Below are 26240 nucleotides of genomic sequence, written 5' to 3'. Positions count from 1 at the left end.
TGAATGATAAAACACTTGGTTAACATGTGTCGCATTTGCTTACTTTTAACTAATTTCTATATATGAACCCCCAAAGTTATTGATGTAAGTTGTTAAATGACTACTTGAGCTTCATGTTAAATTTCAATTCCCCACCATGTTCTAATTGTTGATAGTCTGATGTTGTACTTGTCATGTTTTTCTTTCCTTGTTTAATGATTCAGCTTTGTTGTATCTTAGGGCTATACCTACTCTCTCTCTCTCTCTCAATGTGTGTACAAATATAGGGATGAATAATACAACACTTAACATGTTTACTCTAGAGTACTTGCCTCAATTACTTAGACTGATAATTAATGTCTGTCATGTCATCCCAATATTGAACTTTACTTATGTTTGCTTGCAGAAGGCACTCTCGTCAATTTCAGTTCCCTTATGTATTGACGTTCTTCATTTACCACAAGGAAAATCCAGGCCACCGCTAAGGCAAAGGCAAGCCAACGCTCAGTTCCGTGAACTGAGCGGATGCCAAAGGCAGACCCCTCAGTTCCATGAACTGTGGCTGCTAAGGCAAAAGCAGGCAACCATTTAGTTCCCTGAACTATAAGGTTGCAGAGGCACGCACCACTCGGTTCCGTGAACTGAGGCTGGAAAGTTGTGCGCTAAATGAAGAACGTCTTACTAACCAGAGCAGCTTCGGAATATATACTATGTAAGCTTCTCGATCTTTCTCTTCTCTATAACCAAAATTTGGGTTTTCTCTTCTTATTTCTTTATTAAATTGTCTCCTTTCGCGGTATTTCACTGATTCTTTCTTCGAATTTGAATCAGTGAAATTCTAAAAGAATAGGAGACCTTTGCTATGTCGTTCGAATTTGAGGAGATTACTGCTAAACATATTCTTGGTTATCTCATACTCTTGCTCTTTCTACCAACTAATTTCAGATCTGATAATTATTATTTTTTGCTTAACTTCACAGGGTTGCTGCAAAATAAGTCTCTGGAATAGCAATCCCTAGCTCTAGCTATTTTGAAGTTTGGGGTGATTACTGTGCTAGCCTTACCCTGTTGTTTCTTTGAATCTTCACTTGTCTGTGCATGTTGTGCTTCTTTTCATAAAAGTATGATACGTTCTGGGTTATTATTCTAGTCTGTGCATGTTGGTCCCTTCATTTACTCATGTCATGCTGTAGTAGTCATGCTTCTATCATCTATGTTGTTGTGTTTATGACCTCTTTTTTGGTGTTAGATCTGTTTCGTTTTTTTAGTCTTTTTCTTAACAAGTAAACCACTTGACCAATATTTGTCTTGTAGAGAATTTATTTTTATTGAGTTGCACTCATTTGTCAGATAACTTCACATGTTATTAGGTCTAAAGACTGATTTCTTAGACGACCTCGCATGTTATGAGGTCTAAAGATTGGACATATGACTTGGGCTTCATGTTATTTGAATTTCAATTTTCCATCATGTAGGTATCGTTTATACTTGATACTCTGATGCTGTGCTTATAATTGGTCTTTGTATTTCTTTCCTTGTTTAATGGTTCCGATTTGTTGTATCTTAGGGATGAATAATACAACAATGAACATGTTTACTGTGGAGTGATTGCCTCATCTTCCTGCTTTCCACTGGTTTACTTAGTCTGATCCTTAATATCTGTCATGTCATCCAATATCATGTATTGAACTTTCCTTATGTGTCCTCGCAGAAGACACGCCCGTCAATTTCAGTTTCCTTGAGTATTGACGTTCTACATTTACCACAAGGCATATCCAGGCCACAGCTTAGTTCCGTGAACTGAGCGGCTGCTAAGGCAAAGCCAAGCTAAAGCTCAGTTCTGTGAACTGAGCAGACGCCAAAGGCAGACCCTTCAGTTCCGTTAACTGTAAGGCTGCTAAGGCAAAGGCAGGCAACCGTTTAGTTCCGTGAACTGAAATGTTGCAAAGGCAGGCACCACTCAGTTCCGTGGACTGAGAGGCTGGAAAGATGTGTGATAAATGAAGAACGTCTCACTAACCAGAACAGCTTCGGAATATATACTATGTAAGCTTCTCGATCTTTCTCTCCTCTATAACCAAAACTTGGTTTTCTCTTCTCGTTTTTTCATTAAATTGTCTGCTTTCTCGCTATCTCACCGATTCAGCAGGGAGAGTTTTTTAAGCAGAATGCTTGCCGGGTATGGTTTCACAAAATAGTCCTGTTTAGCTTTTGTTGTAGTGCTGCTAGATTATTGGTACTCTGCTATATTATTTGCCATTTTTTTTTCTAGACTGCCGGAGTTTTTTGTTTTGCTAGTCGCAGGTCTATCTTTCTTGTTCAAGGTTTCCGCCATTTTCTGGTTAGAGTTTAGAGTCATGCATATAACTGTCATCTGGCGTAGATTTTTGTTTCAAATAAAAAAGTAATCATCTGTAATTAACTCTATACAAGGTCAAAAGGTAAACCTTATGGACTCGAACTCTATGTTTACTTTGTTGTGCATAAATTGTTTCTAACTTGAGCGTCGGAGTATCTTTTTTGTTTTTTGCAGGTCTTGGCTTTTTATTCCTGTTGACAGTTTCATAAGTAGAGTTGTTGAAACAGTACGCCGCTTCTAGGGTATGTCTGGATTAGAAAAGGTTGCCAACCTTTACCAGATTTTAAATCAAAAGCTATATATATCTGACTCTTGTGTAATATTCATTCTGACTTAAGCTTCAAAATATCTTTTTCTGTTTTTGCAGGTCTTCTTATTTGGATGCCACTCATTGGGGAGGATTGCTAATGTGGAATGCCGGTGCTTGGTAGAGAATGCTTGCCTGCTTGCTGTCAGGGTAAGTTCCGACCAAAGCAACTCGTGTTTTATTTTGCTTCTGAACTAGACTATTAGATGTAGAAATGTGGGCATCCAGTAATGGTGAACTGATAACCAAATTGGTATGAGTGCACTAGAAGTTCTATGGTACACAGTGGCTTGCCTTGGCTTCCTTGACCTTGTATTTGGGATTAATAGGCCTGTTGGCGAGTGTGGTAGGGAGGGTGAAGATGAAGGTGATGTGTTGATACACTTCCCGTGGTCATTTTCCTCCCTTAGTTGTCACAAGATGTAGGGAGGGTATATGTTAGCCAAACCCTATACCTAACCTTGCCCTTTCTGAGATGCATTATTAATTGGCCGCAGTTCCTATTTATCTAATTCCATTGTATGTATTTTGACTTTTTTATGCATGTTATTGAAAACATTAGTTCATGAACTATGTCGTGATCTGTGTAGCAGAGATACATGGATTCAGAGATCAGTAGATTCCGTTGAATAATTGGGACAAGTCCCCAATACCACATTTGTTCGTGCATACATCTTAATACAGGAGGATAGATGCTGATTCATTTGTTTGTGACTAAAAGATTAGTAGAATATAGCCCTCGCAAATTCACTTTGTTTATGAGGTTTTTTGTTTTTCCTAGCTTTTTTTACCCCTTCAAGAAATGGTGTAACAATGACCTTGTTATTAAGCTATCCCAGCTTTTTGGATTTCTTTAAAGGCACTTCACCCTTTGTTATTACGAGTTTCCAAGCTAGAGGAAGCTCAACAAGTATATTTACCTCTTAAAATGATTAGTGGTCATGGTGGTACCAATCTAGCTGGGTTGGCACTTGGCAGGATCACAGTACTTCTCATGGGACTTGGTCATATTCTTTTAAATCATGAGTACCCATAGAATGATGACATGAAGGTAACCTGGTTTATGTAATCGTCTCCTATTCCAAATGCCAGCATAATTTTACTGCAACTAGGAAAAGTTTATGATTGTGTAAAGTCCCTGCAATTAGGCATCTGTGATCCCGTGACCATCTCCTCTTTTTCGTTTATGTGTGAAGACATGATGAACAATGGAGTAAGATTTAGCTGGTCATAGTTGCACTATGTTAAAAGATAGACATTCACTGTAATCCTGGGATTAGGCGTAGATTTTCACCAGGCCTGTGAAATTGACACCCCAAAAAGATAAACCTATTCCATATAACAAAATACATTCAAGATAAACTTATTCCATTCAAAACAATGCATTAGGATGTAATCAAACTAACATACCAGTGCATCTTGAAAATGATAACGGTAATTAGAAAACATTAACAGTCTTAATAATAAACTATCCAACACCCAAATAACTTGCTTAGAAATGCACCTTAATTGTTCAACTCTATAAGAAGAAGTACTAACCAAATACGTTGTTCCCTTGTCCGATCACTAAACGAGGAGGGTAGCCGTCTGATTTTTATCGGGTTGAAAATCAAGTCCTTCTTTAAAGGATAGCAATAAAGTAAGGATGTTGGATTAACTCACACCGATGTTTTGCCACGCACTTGAATCGCATCAGCGATTTCACCGGGAGTCTGCTTAGTATGTTGCTCACTATATTCTCCTCGTCGATATTATCCGTAGCAGCTTTACCACTATGAACGCCATCACTGGTGCTCTTCGTCTTCCTCCGGATCTTTCTCTTTCTTCCATCACTTGTCTCAATATATTAAAAAAAGCCTTGCTCAGAGCAAAATAGTGGCTCAAGATTGACAGTAGTAACGAAAACTTAAGAATGGACAAGATGAGAGACTCAAAAACTCGTATTCCTCATTCTTAAAATAAAATTAAAAATAAGGAAATCAAAATAGGACGTTGGAGCATATTTCTCCCATATTCCACGGCCAAAGATCAGGTTTTAACTTAGGCAAGTCGAGTTTGAAATTTGAATTTCTCTTATCCAAAATACAGAAAAGTCCAACTATTTTAAGTAAATGAATCCTGATTGGCCTTGATCAGATTTATCTTCACTTTCAACAAAAGTGTGTTCTTCCAATCCTCATGTCTGTTCATGTAATCGATTTTGTCAACATCATTAAACCTCTGAACATCTTCCTCATAGACTGCGGCTAAAAGTTGGTATTCACGTGTTTTTAAGAAAGTTGGATCCATTGCCTCATAGCGCTTCAGTGCCTTGAATATAGCAACAGCAGCGTCGAATTCATAGAGGTGGCAAAGACCAGCATCGAGAAGACAACCTTTCACGCGCATGTCCTTGGTAAAATCGTCATCGTTGAGGAGGGACTGTTTTGCTAGATGTTCGAAAATCTGAATTGCCCTAGGATACTGTTCCAGTTGAGCGTATAACCTGCCGGTTTCCCTGCAATATCCGGCAGCCATATCAATTTTGCCGATTTCCTTGAACTGATCCACTGCCTCATCCAAGCATGATATGGCGGCATAGTTGTCAAGAGATCATTTTGTATAAGTTTGCGGCATCTACATAAGCTAAAGCAGCTTCATCCCTTCTACCCAACTTCAAATGATAACCAGCCAGCTTAATATAGACTTTTGCAGCTTCATTCAATGCATCAGCGTATCGGTAGTGCGTAGCAGCTTTTTCATACAAAACAACAGCATTTTTATATTTACAACCGAATACAGCCCATATTTTGACATTTCGATCTGCTTTTTTCTCAAATTCTTCTCCTTCTTTCTCGAACCTTTTTCGATCTGTGTCAGCCATTAGAATTTGTTCTCTGAAAGGCTTTCCGGGAGAGATGAAGAAAGAAGAATTTGGCAGAGAGACAGAGAGTGTTAGGATCGACACCAAAGCGATTGAATCTGAATGAATAACCAACTATGAATATATATATATATATAGAACCTTGAATCCTTAATTAGCAAATAATTAACTAATAAGGAAACACAAACTCTTTCCTAAAATAATTAACATTCCTAATCGGTGTTGGTATCCCGGATTTTGTCATATGACGTCACCGATCGACATTGTCTGTACTCCACTTTGTCTAACTAATAAGGAAACACAAACTCTTTTTCTGATGTTTCTCCCAACAAATTTCAAGATCTAATTAATCATCTTCTTTTTAATTGGTTTTACTTCACAGTTTGGATTATGGTGATTACTGTTAACCCGGGTCCAGATCGTCTGTGCCAATGCTTGTGTGTGCTATATGTGCCACACCAATAGAAACACGGTATTTTTTCTTGGATTTGTAATATCTTCTTTAACTAATTAATTATCTTTCCTAATCGATTAGTGTTGTATAAATAGAAAATCTATTTAGTTAGTCATGGTTAATGAGAGGAATGATGTGGCGTGTTTCTATTGGTGTGGCACATAGGGCACACACAAGCATTGGCACAGACGATCTCGACCCTGTTAACCCTACTACTACTCTTTTGTTCCTCAAAATATTCCTTTCTGTATGTATATTTTGCTTGATTTTCTGTATATCTGCATGTTATGTTAATGGCCTCTTTTACCAATTACATCTGGTTTCTTATCTTTTCTTATGGGAGTACAAGTAACATGAAGAGTGAATGATTAAGGACTTGGGAATCACTTGATTAAGATGTCTCCTGTGGCCGTACACTAATTTGCTTACTTTTGCTTGATTTCAACTAATTTCTTAGACGACTTCACATGTTATTAGGTCTAAAAATTGAAAAATTGTACATAACAACCCCCAAAATAACTGATTTATGTTGTTAAATGACTTAGGCTTCCTGTTTTATCTTTTATTATTCATACAAGTATAGTAATCTGTCTTTAGGACCTCTTTTAAAGCACTAGTTCTAGTTTGTCTCTTCTTAATTATACAACTATAAGTATAGGGATGCAAGTAACATGTTTACAGCACAACATTTGCCTCAAGTTTTATGTTTTGCATCGACTTAGACTAGTACATTGGCTAATGTCTATCATCCGATACGTATTGATCTTTGCTTACGTTTGCTTGCAGATGACCCTCCGATCGAATGCAGACCACCATTCAGTTCTGCGACTGAGAGAAAAGGTGTGCATTCTTAACTCTAGTTCTATGTATGCTTAATTTGTTGAATATTATTTTCTAGAATGCATTGTTTTGCTTGTTGCAGGTCTATCATTCTTGTGCTTACACTATTTTTCTGGTAATAGTTTAGAGTCATGCAATTAACTAGTCATGTGGCGTAGTTTTTTGTTGCAAATAAAAAGTAATCAACTCTATACAAGGTCGAAAGGTAAACATTCTTGACTTTTAACTCTACTTTGTTATGCATAAATTGTTTCTAACTTGAGCGTCAGAGTATCTTTTTTGTTTTCTGCAGGTCTTGCCTTTTTATTCCGTTGACAAATTCAATAAGGAGAGTTGTTGAAACAGTATTCTGGTGACTCGTAGGAAATGTTATCTTTTTGGCTTTAGTTCAGTTAGCCTCTAGGGTATGTCTGGACTAGAAAAGGAGGCATCTTTACAAATATCAAATCAAAAGGTATATATTCTAACTCTATGTTCACTTGTTCTTGTGGAAAGTTCATTCTTCAGAGTATCTTTTCTGTTTTTACAGGTCTTGCCCGCTTATTCGGAGGCCACTCATTAGAGAATGCTTGCCTGCATGTTGTCAGGGTATGTTCAGGCCAAAGCAACTCATGCTTCAGTTGTTATTCTCTAGTCTGCACATGTTGGTCGCTTCAGATACTCATGTCATGCTTCGCTGATGATGTTTCTTAAAAACATGGGTTAGAGTTTTTCTTAGTATCTGTGTTCTGTTTATAAATAATAGTTAGACCGTACATGTGTAAATAATCTTAGGGTTTAGCTTAGGAATTGGCAAGTGTAACAATTGTCTTGGAAGCGTTTATTTTGGATCAAAGACCCGATAATTAATGAATACTAGTGTGAAATCGAACTAAAGTGTATTAGTGGAACTAGGCTAATGCAATTGGATGTCCTACTTCAGGGTCTTGGTTATAACCATTTGGGTTATATTCATCCTTAACTTTGTTATATTAAGCTATGCCCCCTTTTTGTGACCACATTGTAAAACTTGTTACAAAGAACTGATGCTGTTGTCGTATCTCGCATGATTCTAGTAAGAATTTTTCTAATTGTGTGCTGAGAAAAAGTCACTCAGGGAGCACACGACTTTGAGATTTCTCAATCTAAACAAAGTTTAGAGCTACAGGAAGCTAAACAAGTATATTTGGTTATTTAATTACTGCGTTCTTTTTATCTCCTTGACACCTGAAACCGAATGTGATCCATTTTGGAAACCTTTGATTGTGGAGTTATTAGGTTAGCTGAATCACAGTAATGCTCATGGGACTTTAGGCTTCTTGGGTTTTTCACCTTGGGGTTGAACTGATTAACATGTTGTGTAAATTATGAGCACCCATAAAATGATGAAATGAAGCTAACCTGTTTTATGTAATTGTTTCTTGTTCAAGTTGTCAGCAATAATTTTATTGGAAAAGTCTATGTGTCAGTCTTGAGTAGAGTCTATGCCAACTGTGTTGTTTTGAAACCAAAACCAGATCTCTTGGCCTAGTAATAATAGAATATTGCGTGGAAATTATGAAGTTTGATTGACAAATCTACACTGCCCAAGGAAATCCATGTGCAGCAAATGCTTGGAAACAATCAAAACTTTTGAAAATATAATTTTACTTAATTTTTTATGTTTTGGAATCAATTTTCTGATCTCAAGAAGCTTACTCTAATCTTTTCTCCCTTCGTTGACATTCATTTTCATGGAGAAAGATCAGTCTTCCTCCCCTGCAACTGTCTTCAGTTTCCGCAGTTTCTGTTGCATTTTAGTCATTGTCTCTTCAGTCTCTTCCATTTCATTCTTCTACTGGTCTCAGTACTACTACTCAACTAGATCGTCATTTTCATTACCGTTATATGATCAGAACACACCCATTAATCTCCTCACTTACACATCAGCTTGGAACCATCTTACCTTCTCGTCTGACCCTCCTAAAAAGCTTCTCAAGATCGCTCTTTTCGTCAAGAAATGGCCTCAAAGAAACCTCGCCGGAGGTCTTGAACGTCACGCGTTAACTCTCCACCTAGCACTGGCTAAACGAGGTCATGAGCTTCACATTTTCACCACCACCACCACAAATGACACAAATACTACTACATTTCCTAATATGAACTTCCATCTCTCACGGCCAACGTCAGGTGGATATCTTGATCAAGCTCTGGTTTGGAACCAATTTCAGATTCAGAACTCAACTGGGAAACCATTTGATGTGGTTCACACCGAAAGTGTTGGGCTTATGCATACCCGGGCAAAAAATGTAAAAAACCTTGCTGTCTCCTGGCATGGGATTGCCTATGAAACCATACATTCCGATATCATCCAAGAAATGGTCCGGTCACCGGAGGAACAAAGGTCACATACACTAACTGAAAGATCAATTAAAGTTGCGGATGAGGTGAAATTCTTCCCAAGGTACTCCCACCATGTTGCAACCAGTGATCACTGCGGAGATGTTTTGAGGAGGATTTATATGATCCCGGACGGACGGGTTCACGTGATACTGAACGGAGTAGACGAACAAGTCTTCAAACCAAATCCGGCAGAAGGTAAAGCTTTCAGACACAAGGTTGGAATTCCTGAATCAGAAACAGCATTGGTGTTGGGGATGGCAGGAAGGTTAGTAAAAGATAAAGGGCATCCAATTATGTTTGAAGCACTTTCACAGATTTTCGCCGAGCAAGATGATGCATTTCGCAAAAGGGTGCATGTCATTGTTGCTGGAGACGGACCTTGGGGTGCCAGATATAGAGAACTTGGTTCTAATTTACTGGTTTTGGGGCCACTGAAACAATCTGAATTGGCAAGTTTCTACAACGCAATAGATGTTTTTGTTAATCCTACTCTCAGAGCACAAGGACTAGATCATACATTGTTAGAAGCAACAATGTCCGGTAAGCCAGTGATGGCTACCAGATTTGCCAGCATAACTGGTTCAGTGATAGTCGGTCCGGAGATGGGTTACACATTTTCACCGACAGTAAGTTCATTGAAGGATGCCCTTCTCAATGTTATAGGAGATGGCAGGAAAACTTTAGAGAAGAAAGGTCAAATGGCAAGACAGCGAGCACTGAAGCTGTTCACAGCTACTAAAATGGCAACTGCCTACGAAAGGCTATTCCTATGTATCTCCAATAGTACCTCTAATGAAGATGGTGATTACTGTAAGTATATACCACCACCACATTTTTCTGGCTAACTAAACTTAATTACCGGTTCGCGATAATTACATAAATTTTTCAATGCAATTCTGCAGCATTTCTATAACCAATATGAGAATTATCAAAAAAACTGAGTCTTAGACTAAGAAGAAAAAAAATCTAGTCCCAGCTTCAAAAACCATAAGAAGCACAATCCTCCAACATGAAGAGACGCGACATTCCAAGATAAAAATGCATCATACCTGAGTTGAGTTGAACACTGCAGAGCCCTCAGTCTAGTTGCAAAGAGGTGTCGGCAACATAGTTAACACAAATGCCTTGATGAATTCCGGAGCACGATTTGGATTATTATAAACCCTATCCAATTCGGATCTTTCGCTACTCATACTGTATTTACATACATAATATGTCGTAGTACGAGTGTAGCTTTCCAAGGTCACGACACTTTGAGTTGTAGGATTATAAGCTAAAGGCCGAAAAGTACAGTCAGGATGATTGAGATGCCGTGTGCAGTGGAAACCGCGAATCCATGTATCATCATCCGGTAATATCCAAACACTCAACTGATTTTTATGACCGTGGATACAAGCAATAGACCCATTGAATTCTGCAAAACATTTTTCACCACCTTGTTCAACTTCCTCTGGCAACTCAATCACCTTAGATTGGCGATTACAACTGTCATTAGTACCTACAATTCTATTACCGTTTCCTTCACTCCAATACAAGACCCCACCGAGTCCAATTGTGCTAAATCTTGTTTGTAAGAGTTTTGGCATAGTCACAGCCTTATCACACAAAACTTGACAAGAACTCCATTTTTCCAAGAGTATATTTCGATATTGAATTCTTTTTTCTTTACGCCAAACTGTGACTTGGTAACCGGTTTCAGAAGACGAAGTAGAAACCAAACCCGAGAATACAATACCATTGGTAACAAAACCGACCTCTTCAAAAGTGGATTACATATGTAGTATTCATTATGACGATGTTTGGTTGTTGAACATAAAACCAGACCGTTGTTTGAAGCTTCTAAAATGTATAACTCATAGGAGCATACAAAATTTAAGGAAAACGTACCGGTTACAAATTTGGCGATGCAATTGTGACATGCTCGTCATCAAAGGGGAGAGTAGAATCATGAATAATCGTTGTCCATGGCATGTACTTATTGATTTTCGTCCAAGCAGAAATGAAGACAGGATTTGAAAGAATTGAACACCATTGTTTTGAAATTGACCTACAGCTGAAGATTAATTTCCAGGACCTCCAAGGAATACGAAGGAAAATCTCGAACATAACATCATCATTTCCTAGGGGAGAATCAGTAATCATCATCTTCTTCTCCATTAGACACTGCAGTCAATAAAAGAGCTCATTACAAACTAATTTCATGTTTTAGGGATTCTAGAATCTAAAGCAATTTTGGTAGATTCATCTTAAGATTCTTAGCAAAGTAAACAATTATTATGAGGACCGAATACTCTTCAAACCATATATAAAGAAACCCACTTATAGAATCTTCTATAAAATGTTAAAACTGTAGTCAATTTCAAGCCCATTCTTTAAGCCATATTATCAAACAGTGACTGAGCATTGTAAGAAATTGTTATTGGTTCAAATTTAGATCACACTATAATATAGAAAATGAAGATCGATCTATAGTTGCACAAGGTTTTAGTTTAGAAGAAAACGAAAATAAAGACTTACTAATAAGTAAAAATGAAAGGTGATACCATGATCTCATTTTCCAGTTGCTGGAGTAATTAATAGATTCTGTGGTAAGTATACATTTTTGACCGACATTTGTGATGGAAGAAAATATAAGATCGGTCAGAGGTGGTAGACCCAGGTCAATCTTGACAATTGATTAAAATGAGGTGAATTTTTGTTACTGTAAATGTCTAAACCATTCAGCATAAAAACATATCATGTGTATTTATTTTGATGACAAATTTGATTGTGAGGTCCAGAATGCTGCTATTTGAATCACTGCTTCATTTATTACTTCGTCTCTATGAGGAATTTTCTTCTACATATATATACGTGTAGAGGGTTCAAGATAATTAAGAACACAGAACTGCAATTTGAGAACTTGGTGCAGTGCTAAAATGTCGAGCGTTCTTCGGTCTGTCATTAGCATTGCGGTGGTGCTCGCTTTGATATTTGCATTTTCATTCGACTTGTGTCTCTGCGATACAATCACAGTGCGGAATGCATTCACTAACAAAACAGAAACCGCATTTGTTGGCATGTATCATCCTGCCTATTATAAATTCGATCTTGTCAAGTATGGAGCTGAAAACGAGATAAACTTCACTGTCCCGATGGATGGCATCCAGTCTCACCTCGCACAGTGCAGTGCTTTCTATCATCTTAATGGCAATCAGTTCTTGGAAATATGGTTGTATGATTCTGTGGTAGATCACGCTGCATGTGCAAACAAGTGTATCGTTGAATTGCGAGACGATGGTTCATACCGTTTGGACGAAAAGAGTAATACTTGGGTTAAAATTTACGGTGTCAATGTTATAACTTTTGCTCGTACTACTGAGAACCATTTACCAAATATGTAAGCTGCAGTTGGTTAAATGATCTATATTGACATCCCAGAATAATATTAATAAGAAGAATTAACGGTTAAACGGACCAAGATCATTTATGAATTTGTATCGAAACTCCATGCATGCATGCATGCAATACTAAACTGCTGGTCTCGTTTACTGCGTTTCTCAGGTTCCCTCACTATATAATAGGGATACTGTCAGGATATAAAAAACAGAAAAACATTCAAGCAAAGGTAAAACAAAAAATATACAAATTATCAAAAACTAATCACTTTGAGGCTTAGATCAGAAATGACGGTCACCAGTGCTCAACTTGCGGTTACCATTGTCGTAATGTTTGCAGTTGCATCTCAATTGTGTGTCTGCGATTATGTTTCTGTGCGAAATGCGTTAACCAACAAAACCGAAAAACCAAAAGCTGTTTTCTTTTGGGAAGCGTGGCCTTATGGAGGTGAATACATCGAGAATGGAGGTGAAAAGACATTCTATTTGCCTGAAGGTTGGTTTAGTAGTGAACAGGGTGTTTTCGGAAACGCTTGGACCGATTCTTATTCTTACAGCACCGTTGTATATAATTCCTTTTATGATCACACCGTATGTCGAAACAGCTGCACCGTTGAAATGAGAGACGATGGATCTTATCGTTGGAACAAACAGAATAATTCTTGGTATAAGATTTACTAATGATTTGGTCCTTGTATTCTCGTAATGAAACTTTTACTTTATACCTTTTAACAATATATGTACGGATGTTTGCTAGTCATACGAGAGACGAATAAACTAGTTCTTCGCTTATACATTTTTTACTTGCTCGATCCCCTTTTCCAAATACTTAATATTTGTATCTCGTACTAATTACTAAAAACCGATGGGATAAAATGGAATGTCGAGGGTATCCTAAAATGAAATATATATAGTTTGCTTTACTAGTAATTGATACTCAAGTTCCGACCTTAGTAATACAATTAGAAAATAAGTTGTGCTAATAATATTTATATGCCAGACCCAGATCCAACTCCAGCATGTTGGATTGGCCTCATGCTAGATCCAACCCCATCAAACCTCTCCATATAGTAATTAATTTGAATACAAACTTTTATGGTGGGATTAAACCCCTAGCTTACTGCTTATTATATTAGAGTTGGCGGGATACCATTGAGTTATGTTGTTGTACCAAAACGAAAATGTTTGGATGTACGTTTTTGAAAACTGAGAATTTGAAAATTTTCATGTAAAAAATATTGTACCTAGTTTGGTGAAATAGAGCCATTGGCAGTCTAACTATTTGTGAAGGCACCATTTTTAGTTTTCCAATAACTAAAGGTGTGCATTTCAAGCAACAACAACCCCCTCTCTCCTCTAGAATCTAAGAAAACACCCCTTAGTCGCCTCCTTTTCTTGCTAAGATTTGGCCCATTCTGGACCAGATCTGAGCAACGATCCTTTCGTTAACGCTTTCTGCTTAGTTTTATAGCTTTAATCTACCTTATTTGTTACTTGTTATGTAGTTTTTTCATAGATTTAGTCAAGTTGCAGAAGTTATTAGGGTTAGTTCTTAGTTTGGTTTATCTCCTGCCTCTTGGCATGGCTTTTTCTGCGCTATTTTGGCGTCCATATATGCGTTATATAACGTCTCTTCTTTGCTATAACAACAATCGTTTGATGGATTACTCAAGTAACAATCTCATCGGTGTTTTTATCCGGCCACCGGAAGCACCGTATTTGTTTCAAAAACATCCAGATCTCGAGCAAATCACTCCTTTCGAAATGGAGCATATCTTCATGAAGAATGAAAAAGCGGGGGTCTAACAACACCACCCTATATTTCTCTTAGCAATCTGTATGGACTAACTCCGAAATACTTTGTTAGAGAATCAACTAGACAGTCAGACTCAATCTAGATAAAAGTATCTCAAGGAGTTAATATCTCTATCTTGTTTTTGATATTACTCTAGCTAATAGAAATCAGCGAGTCCTAATCAAACACAAGGAATACTTGGACGGTACCAAAGACCAATGTCCAAGGATCAATCAATATCAATCAACAACCAAAGGTTGGATTTCCAATTGATGATCACGAACACACGACCTGTATTATTTCAATTATATAAAATATAATGTGGAAAACAAATAACACAGACACCAGAAATTTCGTTAACGAGGAAACTGCAAATGCAGAAAAACCCCGGGACCTAGTCTAGATTGAATACACATTGTATTAAGCCGCTACAGACACTAGCCTACTACAAACTAACTTCAGACTGTACTATAGTTGAACCCCAATCAGTCTCCCACCGATCCAAGGTACAGTTGTACTCCTATGCCTCTGATCCCAACAGGATACTGCACACTTGATTCCCTTAGCTGATCTCACCCACAACCAATAGTTACTGCAACCCAAAATCCCATACTTGATAATACACAAATCTGTCTCACACAGAAAAGTCTATCAAAGGATAAATCTGTCTCCCACAGAAAAACCCTAGGTTTTGTTCCGTCTTAAGATATGAAAATCAAGGTGAACAAGAACCAATTGATAATCCAGTCTTATATTCCCGAAGAACAACCTAGATTAATCAATCACCTCTCTACAATCCTTCCTGACTACACAGGCGGTTTGTCGAGGAATCACAAACAGTGAGACAAATATGTTTGTGACTTCTTTATCTTGCCTATCGGAGAACTCTCACGATCTCAAGCCAATCAATAAGATTGTACTCATACGATAGAAGATGCAAGATCAGATCACACAACTATGATAAAAGTAGTATCGGTCAGGATTCACAATCCCAATGAAGTCTTTAAGTCGTTAACCTGGTTTTAGAGAAGAAAACCAAAGGTTAAAGGAGAATCGACTCTAGCGAGCGCACTAGTATCACACAGACGTGTGGGTATTAGTTTTGCACAATGATAGATGTCTCCTTTATATAGCCTTCAAATCAGGGTTTTTCCTTAGTTACAAAGAAATCCATATTCATCGTTAGATGAAAACCTGATTTAGATGCAAGCTAATATTTCTCAACCGTTAGATCGAAAACTTAGCTTGTCACACACACTTGGGTAGACGTTTACTGAGTTTGTGAAAACCATGCCCAAACGTGTACGTCTATGTTGGTCCAACATAGTAACGCAAAAGGTTAACCATATGAGCATTTCATATTAACCTTGTTCTTCTTCACCATAACTAGTTCAATTGACTTAAATGAACTAGTTAAAGAGTTTTTCAATTGCTACGAGATCTTATGTAACTACACAAGACACAATTGGAACAAAAATGATTCGATTCGATTGAATCGGCTCATGAACTTTATAGCCACGACTTGCATAAAACATTCCTTAGTAATTTAAGTTTCATGTTCAGAGCGCATCTTTAGATCATAACCACTTAAGCTCACAAACAAGTTCGCGGACTTAAGACAACCGGCAGAGTTTTCCAAACTCAGCAGAAAATCTCGGCAAAGAGACTTCCGCCAGTTCGTGGACTAACACGCAAACGAGTTTTTGGAAAATCCCAGCAGAAATTCTCGGCACGAGAACTTCCGTCAGTTCGCGGACTGGGTTCGCGGACTTGGCAAAGCCAATTCCTCCGGTTTCTCTCAATCAACAAAGTTCGAAAACTTCTGATTAAGGAATAAATGGTTATGTAATCTAAACTCTCATTCCAATCATTGAGACATTCTCAGAGGAAGTTATATAGCCGTTATTCACAGACTGTTTCACGTCAGAGCAATTCTCAAAGTAATTGAAACTTTTCATGACTTTCGTCACTAGGTGAAGATAAACTTGATCAAAGAGAAACGCTTTACCAGCACATGATTTCGAGATATAGATAGGCAAGATACACTCAGCTCGAAATATCAAATGTGTATGATCCAATCTATATAACATACGACTTTTGTCTCATAAGAAGTATGAGATAGAAGACATAGACTTTTGAGTGATGGATAAGTTCAAGTCTCCACATACCTTTTTGTTGATGAAGTTCCACGGTTCCTTGAGTAGATCTTCGTTGTTGTATGATGAATCGTCATTAAGTCCTTGAGCTCAACTACACTTTTCTATCCTAGTCCGAGACTTAGCTATGTAGGCTAGAAATCAAGACTCATAGTTTTGATCACTAACATTGATAAGCATGCTTGATATAGCAACGCATGCGAGGTCGACCGAGCTATGCTCTAACAATCTCCCCCTTTGTCAATTTTAGTGACAAAACTATTAATACATATGGAATAAAAAAAGATAAACTTTAGTGGCTCCTATTCCATAGTCTAATCTTCAACATTACCTGAAATCTTCGTCCTTCCAAGTACTCTAATGATCCCAAAGGTTGTAAGTTTAGCATCACCGTTGTTGAAGATCCGTAGCTATAAAAATGAGAGAAATCGAGATTCTCGATCATTATTATACAGTGACATAGTATTATTATGTAACATCAAAGTCCAATTGCATCACGAATTTAACAATAATACTACGGTGATATGTATCACTCCCCTTAATCAATACTCCATCTCACATGGAAACCACTCCCCCTTACACAATGATCCGAAAACCATATGTATATGTAGTAGAACTACACATTAATTCTCCCCCTTTTTGTCAATAAAATTGGCAAAGGTACAAGAACGAGATCCTAATGAAATTTCCGAGAAGAGATGTTTCATAGACTAAAATAAAAAATACATACCAACTTAATTTAGGTGCAATCATAAAGCCGAAGCTAAATGCATTCATCAAGGAGTTTTAAGAGAAGTAAGCAGAGCAACACGTATCCGAGAGAAGTATTTCACGGATTTTACCAAGCTTTGTTGTTGTTTGCGTGTGCTTAGAAGGATCCAGCCACCAGTTAGATCGTGTCAGAGATAAACAAGGAGAGTTTTGTGGCTGTAGACGTGTGAAGAAAAACAAAAATCAGGGAAGAAAATATTCAGACTTTATTGCCTGCATGAGACGATTTTGGGGATTTTTCGGAGTTATTAGGGAAGATTCTCCCTGCTGTGATTGTATATATTGAGTGCTGGGGACTCAGAGACGGGTTACGTAGTGATCGGGAGTAAGATAGAGCAAAGAATAGAGTGCAACCATTGTTGATTCATCAACAGGGAAGAAAGAAGGTGAATAACAAAATACAGTCATACACCACAGTTTTTGGCTGTTATCTATTCTTCCCTTCCGTAACAGTATTTTTGTAATAGTCAATACACCCTGTAACAACTATAAACCGTTGCAGAACTCTATTTTCTTATATAATCATTTTGTAAGCACTTTGTAAGCAATGAAAAATCATTTTGAGTGTGTTTCCAACATGATGATGTGCTGATTCTCCCACAATCAAGGCAATGAGGAAGCTATTTACGCATGAATAATTGGTAATTATTTATTTTCTCTAATTTATAATTTATAATTCACTCAATCACTGCTTTTGCAGAGTTTTTAATTGTTTGCACTATTTTCTTCATTAGTTGTGATTCAATTTGATAGGTTATACTTTGTTTAGATAATCTATGCATAAGGGATACAATTAATATTTGAGAATATGCCTGATTATATGTGAATTAAGAAATAAGGGACTTAAAATATAATTAGAGTGTTGAGTTGTTTACCATAATTTATTCATGTGTAATAGTGGAATCAGTGTCTTGGTTGTCTTTAATATCTTGAAATGAATCTTGTATTAAGTTTTCTCTATTTTTAAGTTTTATTAAGTCTAGAATCTTTTGCTTTCACAAGCCTCAACGAACTTTTTACTACAACATTATTGAGATCACATCAGATTGTGAAGCCAGACTAATACTAATTTTATCGTAGTTGTGTGATCTGATCTTGCATCTTCTATCGTATGAGTACAATTGATTGATTGGCTTGAGATCGTGAGAGTTCTCCGATAGGCAAGATAAAGAAGTCACAAACATCTTCGTCTCACTGTTTGTGATTCCTCGATAAACCGCCTGTATAGTCAGGAAGGATTGTAGAGAGGTGATTGATTAATCTAGGCTGTTCTTCGGGAATATAAGACTGTATTATCAATTGGTTCATGTTCACCTTGATTTCATATCTTAAGACGGAACAAAACCTTGGCTTTATCTGTGGGAGACAGATTTATCCTTTGATAGGTTTTTCTGTGTGAGACAGATTTGTTTATTATCAAGTCTGCGATTTTGGGTTGCAGAAACTCTTGGTTGTGGGTGAGATCATCTAAGGGAATCAAGTGCGCAGTATCCTGCTGGGATCAGAAGAGTAGGAGTATAACTATACCTTGGATCAGTGGGAGACTGATTGAAGTTCAACTATAGTCCAGTCCGAAGTTAGCTTGGAGTAGGCTAGTGTCTGTAGCGGCTTAATACAATGTGTATTGAATCTGGACTAGGTCCCGGGGTTTTTCTGCATTTGCGGTTTCCTCGTTAACAAAATTTCTGGTGTCTGTGTTATTTCTTTTCCGCATTATATTTTATATAATTGAAATAATACAGGTTGTGCGTTCGTGATCATCAATTGGAAATCCGACCTTTGGTTGTTGATTGATATTGATTGATCCTTGGACATTGGTCTTTGGTACCGTCCAAGTATTCCTTGTGTTTGATTAGGACTCGCTGATTTCTATTAGCTTGAGTAATATCAAAAACAAGAGAGAGATATTAACTCCTTGAGAGATACTTTTATCTAGATTGAGTCTGACTGTCTAGTTGATTCTCTAGCAAAGTATTTCGGAGTTAGTCCATACAGATTGCTAAGCGAAATATTAGGTGGTGTTGTTAGACCCCCGCTTTTTCAATTGGTATCAAAGCAGGAAAACACGTTCCATTGTACGAATAAATAAAAAGTTACGAATCACTTTGAGGCTTAAGCCAGAAATGGCGGCCGCCTGTGCTCAACTTGCGGTTATCATTGTGGTAATGTTTTCATTTGCGTTTGAATTGTGTGTCTGCGATTACATTTCTGTGCAAAATGCGTTAACCAACAAAACATCAGAAATACCAAAAGCAGTTTTCTTTTATGAACAGTGGCCATTTCAAGGTGCATACACCGAGAATGAAGTTGAATTGACGTTCCATTTTCCTGTAGGTTACGTTAATAGTAATTCGGGTGTTCTCGGATCCGCTTGGACCGATTCTTATTCTTACGAGAACTTTCTTGTTTAGTCCAGTAAACCCGACCCGGATTAATGGCTAGTCCAGCGGGAAAACTGGTAGGCCGGGGACAGTGTATAAAAAATGGAGAAAGTTAAGGCCTACAGTGATACCGCAAGTGCACGGTTTCGATGTAGTGAGTGCACAAGTACGGTTCGATCCACAGGGACTTGGGTGTGTTCATGAAGATTCCTAAGCTAAATGGCAGTGACAGTGCAGTGAGAACAATGAGAAGGCAGTAAAGAGAAAAGCAAAGCCAAGAGGCAGTGAACAGGGCAGTGAAGATGATGAGTGAGCAAAGCAGAAAGAAACAAGGCAATGTAACAAAAACAGTGACAGTGACCAAAGGTCTTAGGCAGTGGGTGAGCAGTGGTGAAAGCAAACAAAGCAGATGAAGGGAGCTAGGATCACTAATTCCACCACTAACCTACACCATGTATTCAACGACTACATTCTTGTTCTTGTGATGACATGGGTTAAGATGTGGTCTGCCCTATGTCTAAGAAGTTTCTCCACTAGAGAAATCATCCCCAATAAGACATTGCTCCATAACACTAGTTATCTGGCTAAGTATAACTAGTCTAAGGCTCAACATGGTCTGGTTTAGCATGATTGGTGGCTATGTCCACATAGAGATATTCTAACTACAGTGGATACATGGCATCCACTGTGAGAGCAATTTGCAGACATGCCAAAGTGATTATCTCCTAAACATTTTTAACATTCAAGAATGCATATTCACATCACACAGGATAGCAAGTTAAGGCTTCCTTAAGACCCTAGCAATTGAAACTAACACATGATAAAACTGAAATTAAGACAAAACAACATATGAATTGAAGTTCAAACAAAACAGGGCAAACATATGAGAAACTGGCTAGCCCAGTTCTCTACAAGAGTGAAACTGGCTAACCCAGCCTATCTTTAACACTAATCCCACACCCATATTTATACCCAATACCCAATTAGGGTTTACAATCAAAATCCCCAAATTTGAGAAATTAGGGCTTTTAGAAATTGGAGAAATCTCACCTAATTCTCTGAAATTGTTGTCGACCCATAACTCCTCTGTACTTGTTCTTCCTCCTGCTCCAACAACTCTACTGATGCCCTAACTCGAGGTGTTTTATCTGCCCTCACCTAGGTTTTAGTGAGGAAAGGTGAGAGATGGCAAAACAACTAGGTTATGGGGATAGGGATTTCGGGCTTTGTTGCTGTCGAGTGAATGGGGTGGTGATGGTGATGGTATGGTGGTGGCAGAAGGTGGCAGGGAGAGGTGGTGGAGGTGGTTCTGATGCATAACCTGTGAAGGAGAAGGTGAAATCGATGTTTTGGGAGAAGGGTGCGTTTGGGTAGCTGGTATAGGGTTTGGTGCTCCAGTGTGTGGCGGTTTCATCAAGTTCGATGATTTGCGAAGCGAGAGCGTTGGATATGAAGATGATGAATTGATCCAACGGCGAGATGGAAGGAAGCGAGGAGCGACCGTTAGATGCGGAAGTACAACGAAATTGATGGCTCGAAATGGAGTTAGGTGCTGTAGTGTTAGACAGGAGCTTCAGACTTCGATGTACTGGCGATGCTGCGACCGTAGGATGCTGAGATGATCCAATCTAACGGCTAGAAAGGGAAACGGGTATGGATATAAGAAATGGATTTGGGTGAGGGTTTTGGGCCTTGGGTATGTCGAGCCCATATCTTCTTTAAGAACAATTCTTCCTCTTCAAGCCCATTTCTAGCCTTTTGGTCTTGTGCACAACATTCTTCGCGGCTTCCTTGTGTAATTCCTCCCGGCTTTTCACCACTCTTCAGCTCTTTTCCGCTCCGCAAGTTATCCAGACTTTATTTATTACCTAAAAATGCAAAATTAAGTAAGAAAAATATTTATTCTTGAAAACAATGAAAATACAGAATATGGGATAAAATGTAGAATTAATGCACAAAAGATGAGTTAAATGCCAAGAAAAATATATAGAAATATGCACTTTTTAGCACTCATCAAAAACATATTTACCCGCTAGTCCAAAAAAGTTTTGAAAAAAATAAAATTACTCTACTAACCCTAACATATAATATTATGTATATTAATACATATATATGTTACTACATATGTATTATGTAATAACTAGTAGTAATATGTAGTAACTAGTATACTAGTAATAATATGTAGTAACTAGTATACTAATAATATAGTTACTACTAGTATAATAGTAACTAGTATACTAGTAGTAATATGTAGTGTACTAGTAGTATAGTAGTAACTAGTACACTAGTAGTAATATGTAGTATACTAGTAGTAATATGTAGTAACTAGTATACTAGTAGTAATATGTACTCCCTCCGTTCCAATTTAGATGATGTTATAGAGTTTTTCACGCAGATTAAAAAACATCAAAAGAGTAATTTTTTTCCAAATATGTCCATATTAATATCTTCCTAAAAATTTATATCTCCTAGTTTTTTGTTTATGAATTCTAGTATAAATTATGAATCCCCATTTAATTTCACTTGGGATGACCAAATATCCTAAGATAATAGAGAATAAATTTAAAATCTTAAATTAGATTAATTATCTCTCACTGATAACAAAGACAGTGAATGTTATGTTGTGATCCCAAAGCAGGGGTAAATCAGTGAGAATTTAGAGAAAATAGCTAAACTCTCATCTATTTTGGAACATACAAAAAACCCTAAAACATCATCTAAAGTGGAATGGAGGGAGTAGTATACTACTAGTAACTAGTACTAGTAGTAATATGTTATATTGATACTACATATTAATATGTTATATATTGGTACTACATATTAATATGTAGTATCAATATGTTATGTTCAATACTGTTATGTTATGTATTGATACTACATATTGATATGTAGTATGTTATATATTGATACTACATATCAATATGTAGTATGTTTGATATGTAGTATATATTGATATGTAGTATGTTATATATTGATACTACATATCAATATGTAGTATGTTTGATATGTAGTATATATTGATATGTAGTATGTTTGATATGTAGTATATTAAATATTGATACTACACATTGATATGTAGTATGTTATATTGATATGTAGTATGTTATGTATTGATACTACATATCAAAAATTGTTATGTATTGATACTACATTTTACTACTAGTACTAGTTACTACTAGTATATAGTATACTACTAGTACTAGTTATTACTAGTATGCTAGTATATACTATTAGTATAGTAAAGTAGTTACCTAATTTACTAGTAACAAATTAGTAAGATATTTACTACTAGTACTAGTTACTAGTATATAGTATATTACTAGTACTAGTTACTACTAGTATACTAGTATATACTAATAGTACAGTAAAGTAGTTACCTAATTTACTAGTAACAAATTAGTAAGATATTTTTGTTACTACTAGTATAGTACATATTAATATGTAGTATCGCCGTATTGATATTACTAGTATGTAGTAACATATTATTAGTAACATTTACATGTGTTGATACTAATTAGACCTGGAAGGGTATTTTAGGTATTTAGAAAATACACTTTATAATCTTCACGAAGTTTTTGGACTAGAGAGTAAAAATAGTGTTCCATGTGTTTTTTTATTTTGACATTTGAAATGAAAATATGAAGAGCAAAAATCGGTCAAAGATAGAAGACTCAGGTCAATATTGACCAACAGGGTGCAATTTGTTTTCTCTGTAAAAGATCTTTTTGTGTTGTTGAGAATGATATTACTGTAAATTGGGTCGACCATTGAACATAAAAACATATCATGTGTAAAAAATTTGATGACAAATTTGATTGTGAGGTCTAGATTGCTGCTTCAATTACTACTACTACTACAATTATTACTTCATCTCGTTTCTATGGAGAGGTCCGTTTCTTCCTCTATATAAACATGTGGAGGTTTAAAGATACATGAAGACACGAAAACATAGTTTGAGAACTTGGTGCAGTAGTGCTAAAATGTCGAGCGTTCTTCGGTCTGTCATTAGCATTGCGGTGGTGCTCGCAACGATATTTGCATTTTCATTCGAGTTGTGTCTCTGTGATACAATCACAGTGCGAAATGCATTCACTAACAAAACAGAAAGTCCAATTGTTGGAATGATTCATCCTGTCTACTATAAATTTCATTATGTCAAGTATGGAGCTGAAAATGAGATAAACTTCGTTGTACCTATGGATGGCATCCAGTCTCACCCTGCAAGTTGCAGTGCTTTCTATGATGTTACTCACCATCAGTTTTCGGTAATACGGATCTACGATTCCGATGTAGATCACGATGCATGTGCAGACAAGTGTATCATTGAATTGCGAGACGATGGTTCTTATCATTTGGACGAAAAGAGTAATACTTGGGTTAAAATATACGGTGTCAATGTTATAACTTATACTCGTACACCCAGAGCTAATGCTTGATTTTTCTCTTACAAAAGAATGGACCATTTATATTATATGTAAGTGATCTTAGATCTATGAATAAAATGAAATGAAATGTTGTTGACATCCCAAAATAAAATTATCTCGTTTGCTTTATTTATTCACTGAATTTTACAGACTTTGAAGCTCAATAACCCTGGCTAGAGTTAGCAGCAGGCTAACTCCATTTTTTGCAGTAGATTAATTAGCATCAATTGAATGTATGGAGAAATGTCAAGAGACTCTCAGCCTACGTTTCTCATCTTGGTAATCATCTAAAAGTCTTACAATCGATCGACTTTTAGCCGCATTTGATTCTCATCTTGGTGATTAGCCACGAGTCATATAATCGATAGGCTTTTTAGTTTTTAGCCTTCGGTACGTACTCAGGAAATTGTTTTATTTCAGAACCCTGGCTTTTAGCTGAAACTGAGAGACACTTCCACAGAACCCACGACAATCCAAAACTAAACCTAAGATTATGTAACTAAATACTAAGATTTCGTAAATAAATACTAGTAAGACTTGAGAAAAATATGAATTGAATACTAAGATTTTGTAATTAATGACAAATTAGTAAAAGTAAATCTTGGATTAATATGCTTTCTTAAGGAATGTTGATAACCTAAGTTTTGATTGATCTCTAGTTATTTTTAAAGTACAAATTTCCTCAATACAGTATTATAAATTCAAGTTTCAAATCGGAGGCAGTTTGTGTCCATCTAAGTCATTTTAGCTAAAAAGAAATGGGGAGAACTCTTTTCATCCTGCTTCTAACAATTATTCATGCATCACTAATAGTAAACTCAGTCATTGCGGTTAATCTAAAGAAAGGGTTTAGTTTGAAGATGATTCACAGAGAAGAAGAAAGGCTTCAAAGACTCTTTGAACAATCTAAATCTCAAGCACGCTACATCCAATCACAAATATTACTCCAGAGCAATGCAACACACTCTGTGAATCCTGAAGCTGCACGTTTGCCGGTAGTTTACGAACCTAGAATGTATTAGGTTCCAAAGGTTGGTTTAGGTACGTTTCCTCGTAGACGACAACCATTCATGAATTACTATTTAATGGTTGATACAGGTAGTGATCAGACATGGCTTCAGTGCGAAGATGCCACTGAAGTTTTCGCTCAAGATATGCCACTTTATCCTTGGAGTTCGTCAACTACATATCGTCCGGTTCCTTGTAATATGCATCCTCTTTGCAAGGGATATAAGTGCAATGTCGATGGCCAATGTACTTACGTAACACGATATGCGGCTGGTGCGGTCACGTCTGGTGTTGTTGCTGAAGAAAAATTCACTCTAGGCTCTAGTACTGGTGACTTGAAAGTATTGAATTGCATATGGGTTGCGGATTTCTCCAAAAGAATTTCAGTACTATCGGTAATAATCATTTATATGGAAAACCTGATCTTATTGTTGGAATACTTGGTTTAGGATCAGGAGAATGGTCTTTCATAAATCAATTAGGTGCTGCGGGACAAGGTAAATTTTCTTACTACTTCGAGACGTTTAACCCGAATATTGAGGGATCGGATACATATCTAAGGTTTGGTACAGATGCAACAATCGGAGGCGTAGGTCAAATAGTACACACAACTCCCTTTGTTGTGCCTAAGTTTCAAACGTCGTTATATTACTTAAACCTAGAAATCATTGTAGGTAATAAAAGAGTGGGATTTCCTAGAGGTACTTTTGAACTTGTGTAGGTAATAAAAGAGTGGGATTTCCTAGAGGTACTTTTGAACTTAACAGTCAAGGAAAAGGAGATACCCTTGTAGATTCTGGTGCTCCAATATCCATGATGTTTAAAGATCATTTTGATAGAGTTGCAGACTTGGTAAAGGCACATTTTAACAATCTCGTAGTTGAATATGTTGGTCGCCATGAATATTTTGATGTTTGTTTCCGCTTACGGGGAAAATTCAATATTACCAACTATCCTTCCATAACACTTCATTTTCAACAGGCCAACTATGTTATTTCAGATTACAAATCTAATTTCATAGTATTTAATGACATCGTTTGTCTAGGCATTTAGCGAGAGAATACTTATACGCTATTTGCTTTAGGGGCGATGCAACAAGTTAATAAAAGGATTTTGTATAATGTTATGGATCGATCACTCTCGTTTGCTAAGGAATATTGTGAAT

General features: G+C 36.9%; 2 protein-coding genes, 1 long non-coding RNA gene and 1 pseudogene across 4 annotated transcripts; 3 read left to right on the top strand and 1 right to left on the bottom strand.

Moving 5' to 3' along the window:
* Window positions 1–1491: 1491 nt before the first annotated feature.
* LOC113314426 lies at window positions 1492–3493 on the top strand. 2 transcript variants are annotated; one of them, XR_003342401.1, is made up of 3 exons: window positions 1492–2580; window positions 2706–2795; window positions 3239–3493. It is a non-coding gene; the product is annotated as an uncharacterized LOC113314426 (long non-coding RNA). The 2 variants fall into 2 exon arrangements; XR_003342399.1 differs by having other exon boundaries at window positions 1492–2600.
* A 1255-nt stretch (window positions 3494–4748) lies between these two features.
* On the bottom strand, window positions 4749–5162 carry LOC113311299 (annotated as a pseudogene).
* Window positions 5163–8514: 3352 nt separating this feature from the next.
* On the top strand, window positions 8515–10665 carry LOC113307933. The gene has a single exon (XM_026556403.1). It carries the CDS (start codon window positions 8515–8517, stop codon window positions 10006–10008), a length of 1494 nt encoding a protein of 497 aa, XP_026412188.1. The 3' UTR covers window positions 10009–10665.
* Window positions 10666–24825: 14160 nt separating this feature from the next.
* On the top strand, window positions 24826–26128 carry LOC113311298. Its single transcript, XM_026560137.1, has 4 exons — window positions 24826–25054; window positions 25166–25405; window positions 25525–25572; window positions 25797–26128. Exons 1-4 carry the CDS (start codon window positions 24826–24828, stop codon window positions 26126–26128), a joined length of 849 nt encoding a protein of 282 aa, XP_026415922.1.
* Window positions 26129–26240: the final 112 nt, after the last annotated feature.

The sequence above is a fragment of the Papaver somniferum genome, chromosome 9, assembly GCF_003573695.1.
Source record: "Papaver somniferum cultivar HN1 chromosome 9, ASM357369v1, whole genome shotgun sequence".
Lineage (NCBI taxonomy): Eukaryota > Viridiplantae > Streptophyta > Magnoliopsida > Ranunculales > Papaveraceae > Papaver > Papaver somniferum.
The sequence above is the reverse complement of the archived record's forward strand: the minus strand, read 5'-3'. Positions and strand labels throughout refer to the sequence as shown.

Bases quoted from the DNA above. Each gene is read 5' to 3' on its own strand.
- LOC113311298 (XM_026560137.1), top strand. From the start codon at position 24,826: ATGGGGAGAACTCTTTTCATCCTGCTTCTAACAATTATTCATGCATCA. The intron at 25,055-25,165 runs GTTTGCCGGTAG...TGGTTGATACAG, and splicing joins TGTGAATCCTGAAGCTGCAC to GTAGTGATCAGACATGGCTT. The intron at 25,406-25,524 runs GTGACTTGAAAG...TACTTGGTTTAG, and splicing joins CACTCTAGGCTCTAGTACTG to GATCAGGAGAATGGTCTTTC.
- LOC113307933 (XM_026556403.1), top strand. From the start codon at position 8,515: ATGGAGAAAGATCAGTCTTCCTCCCCTGCAACTGTCTTCAGTTTCCGC.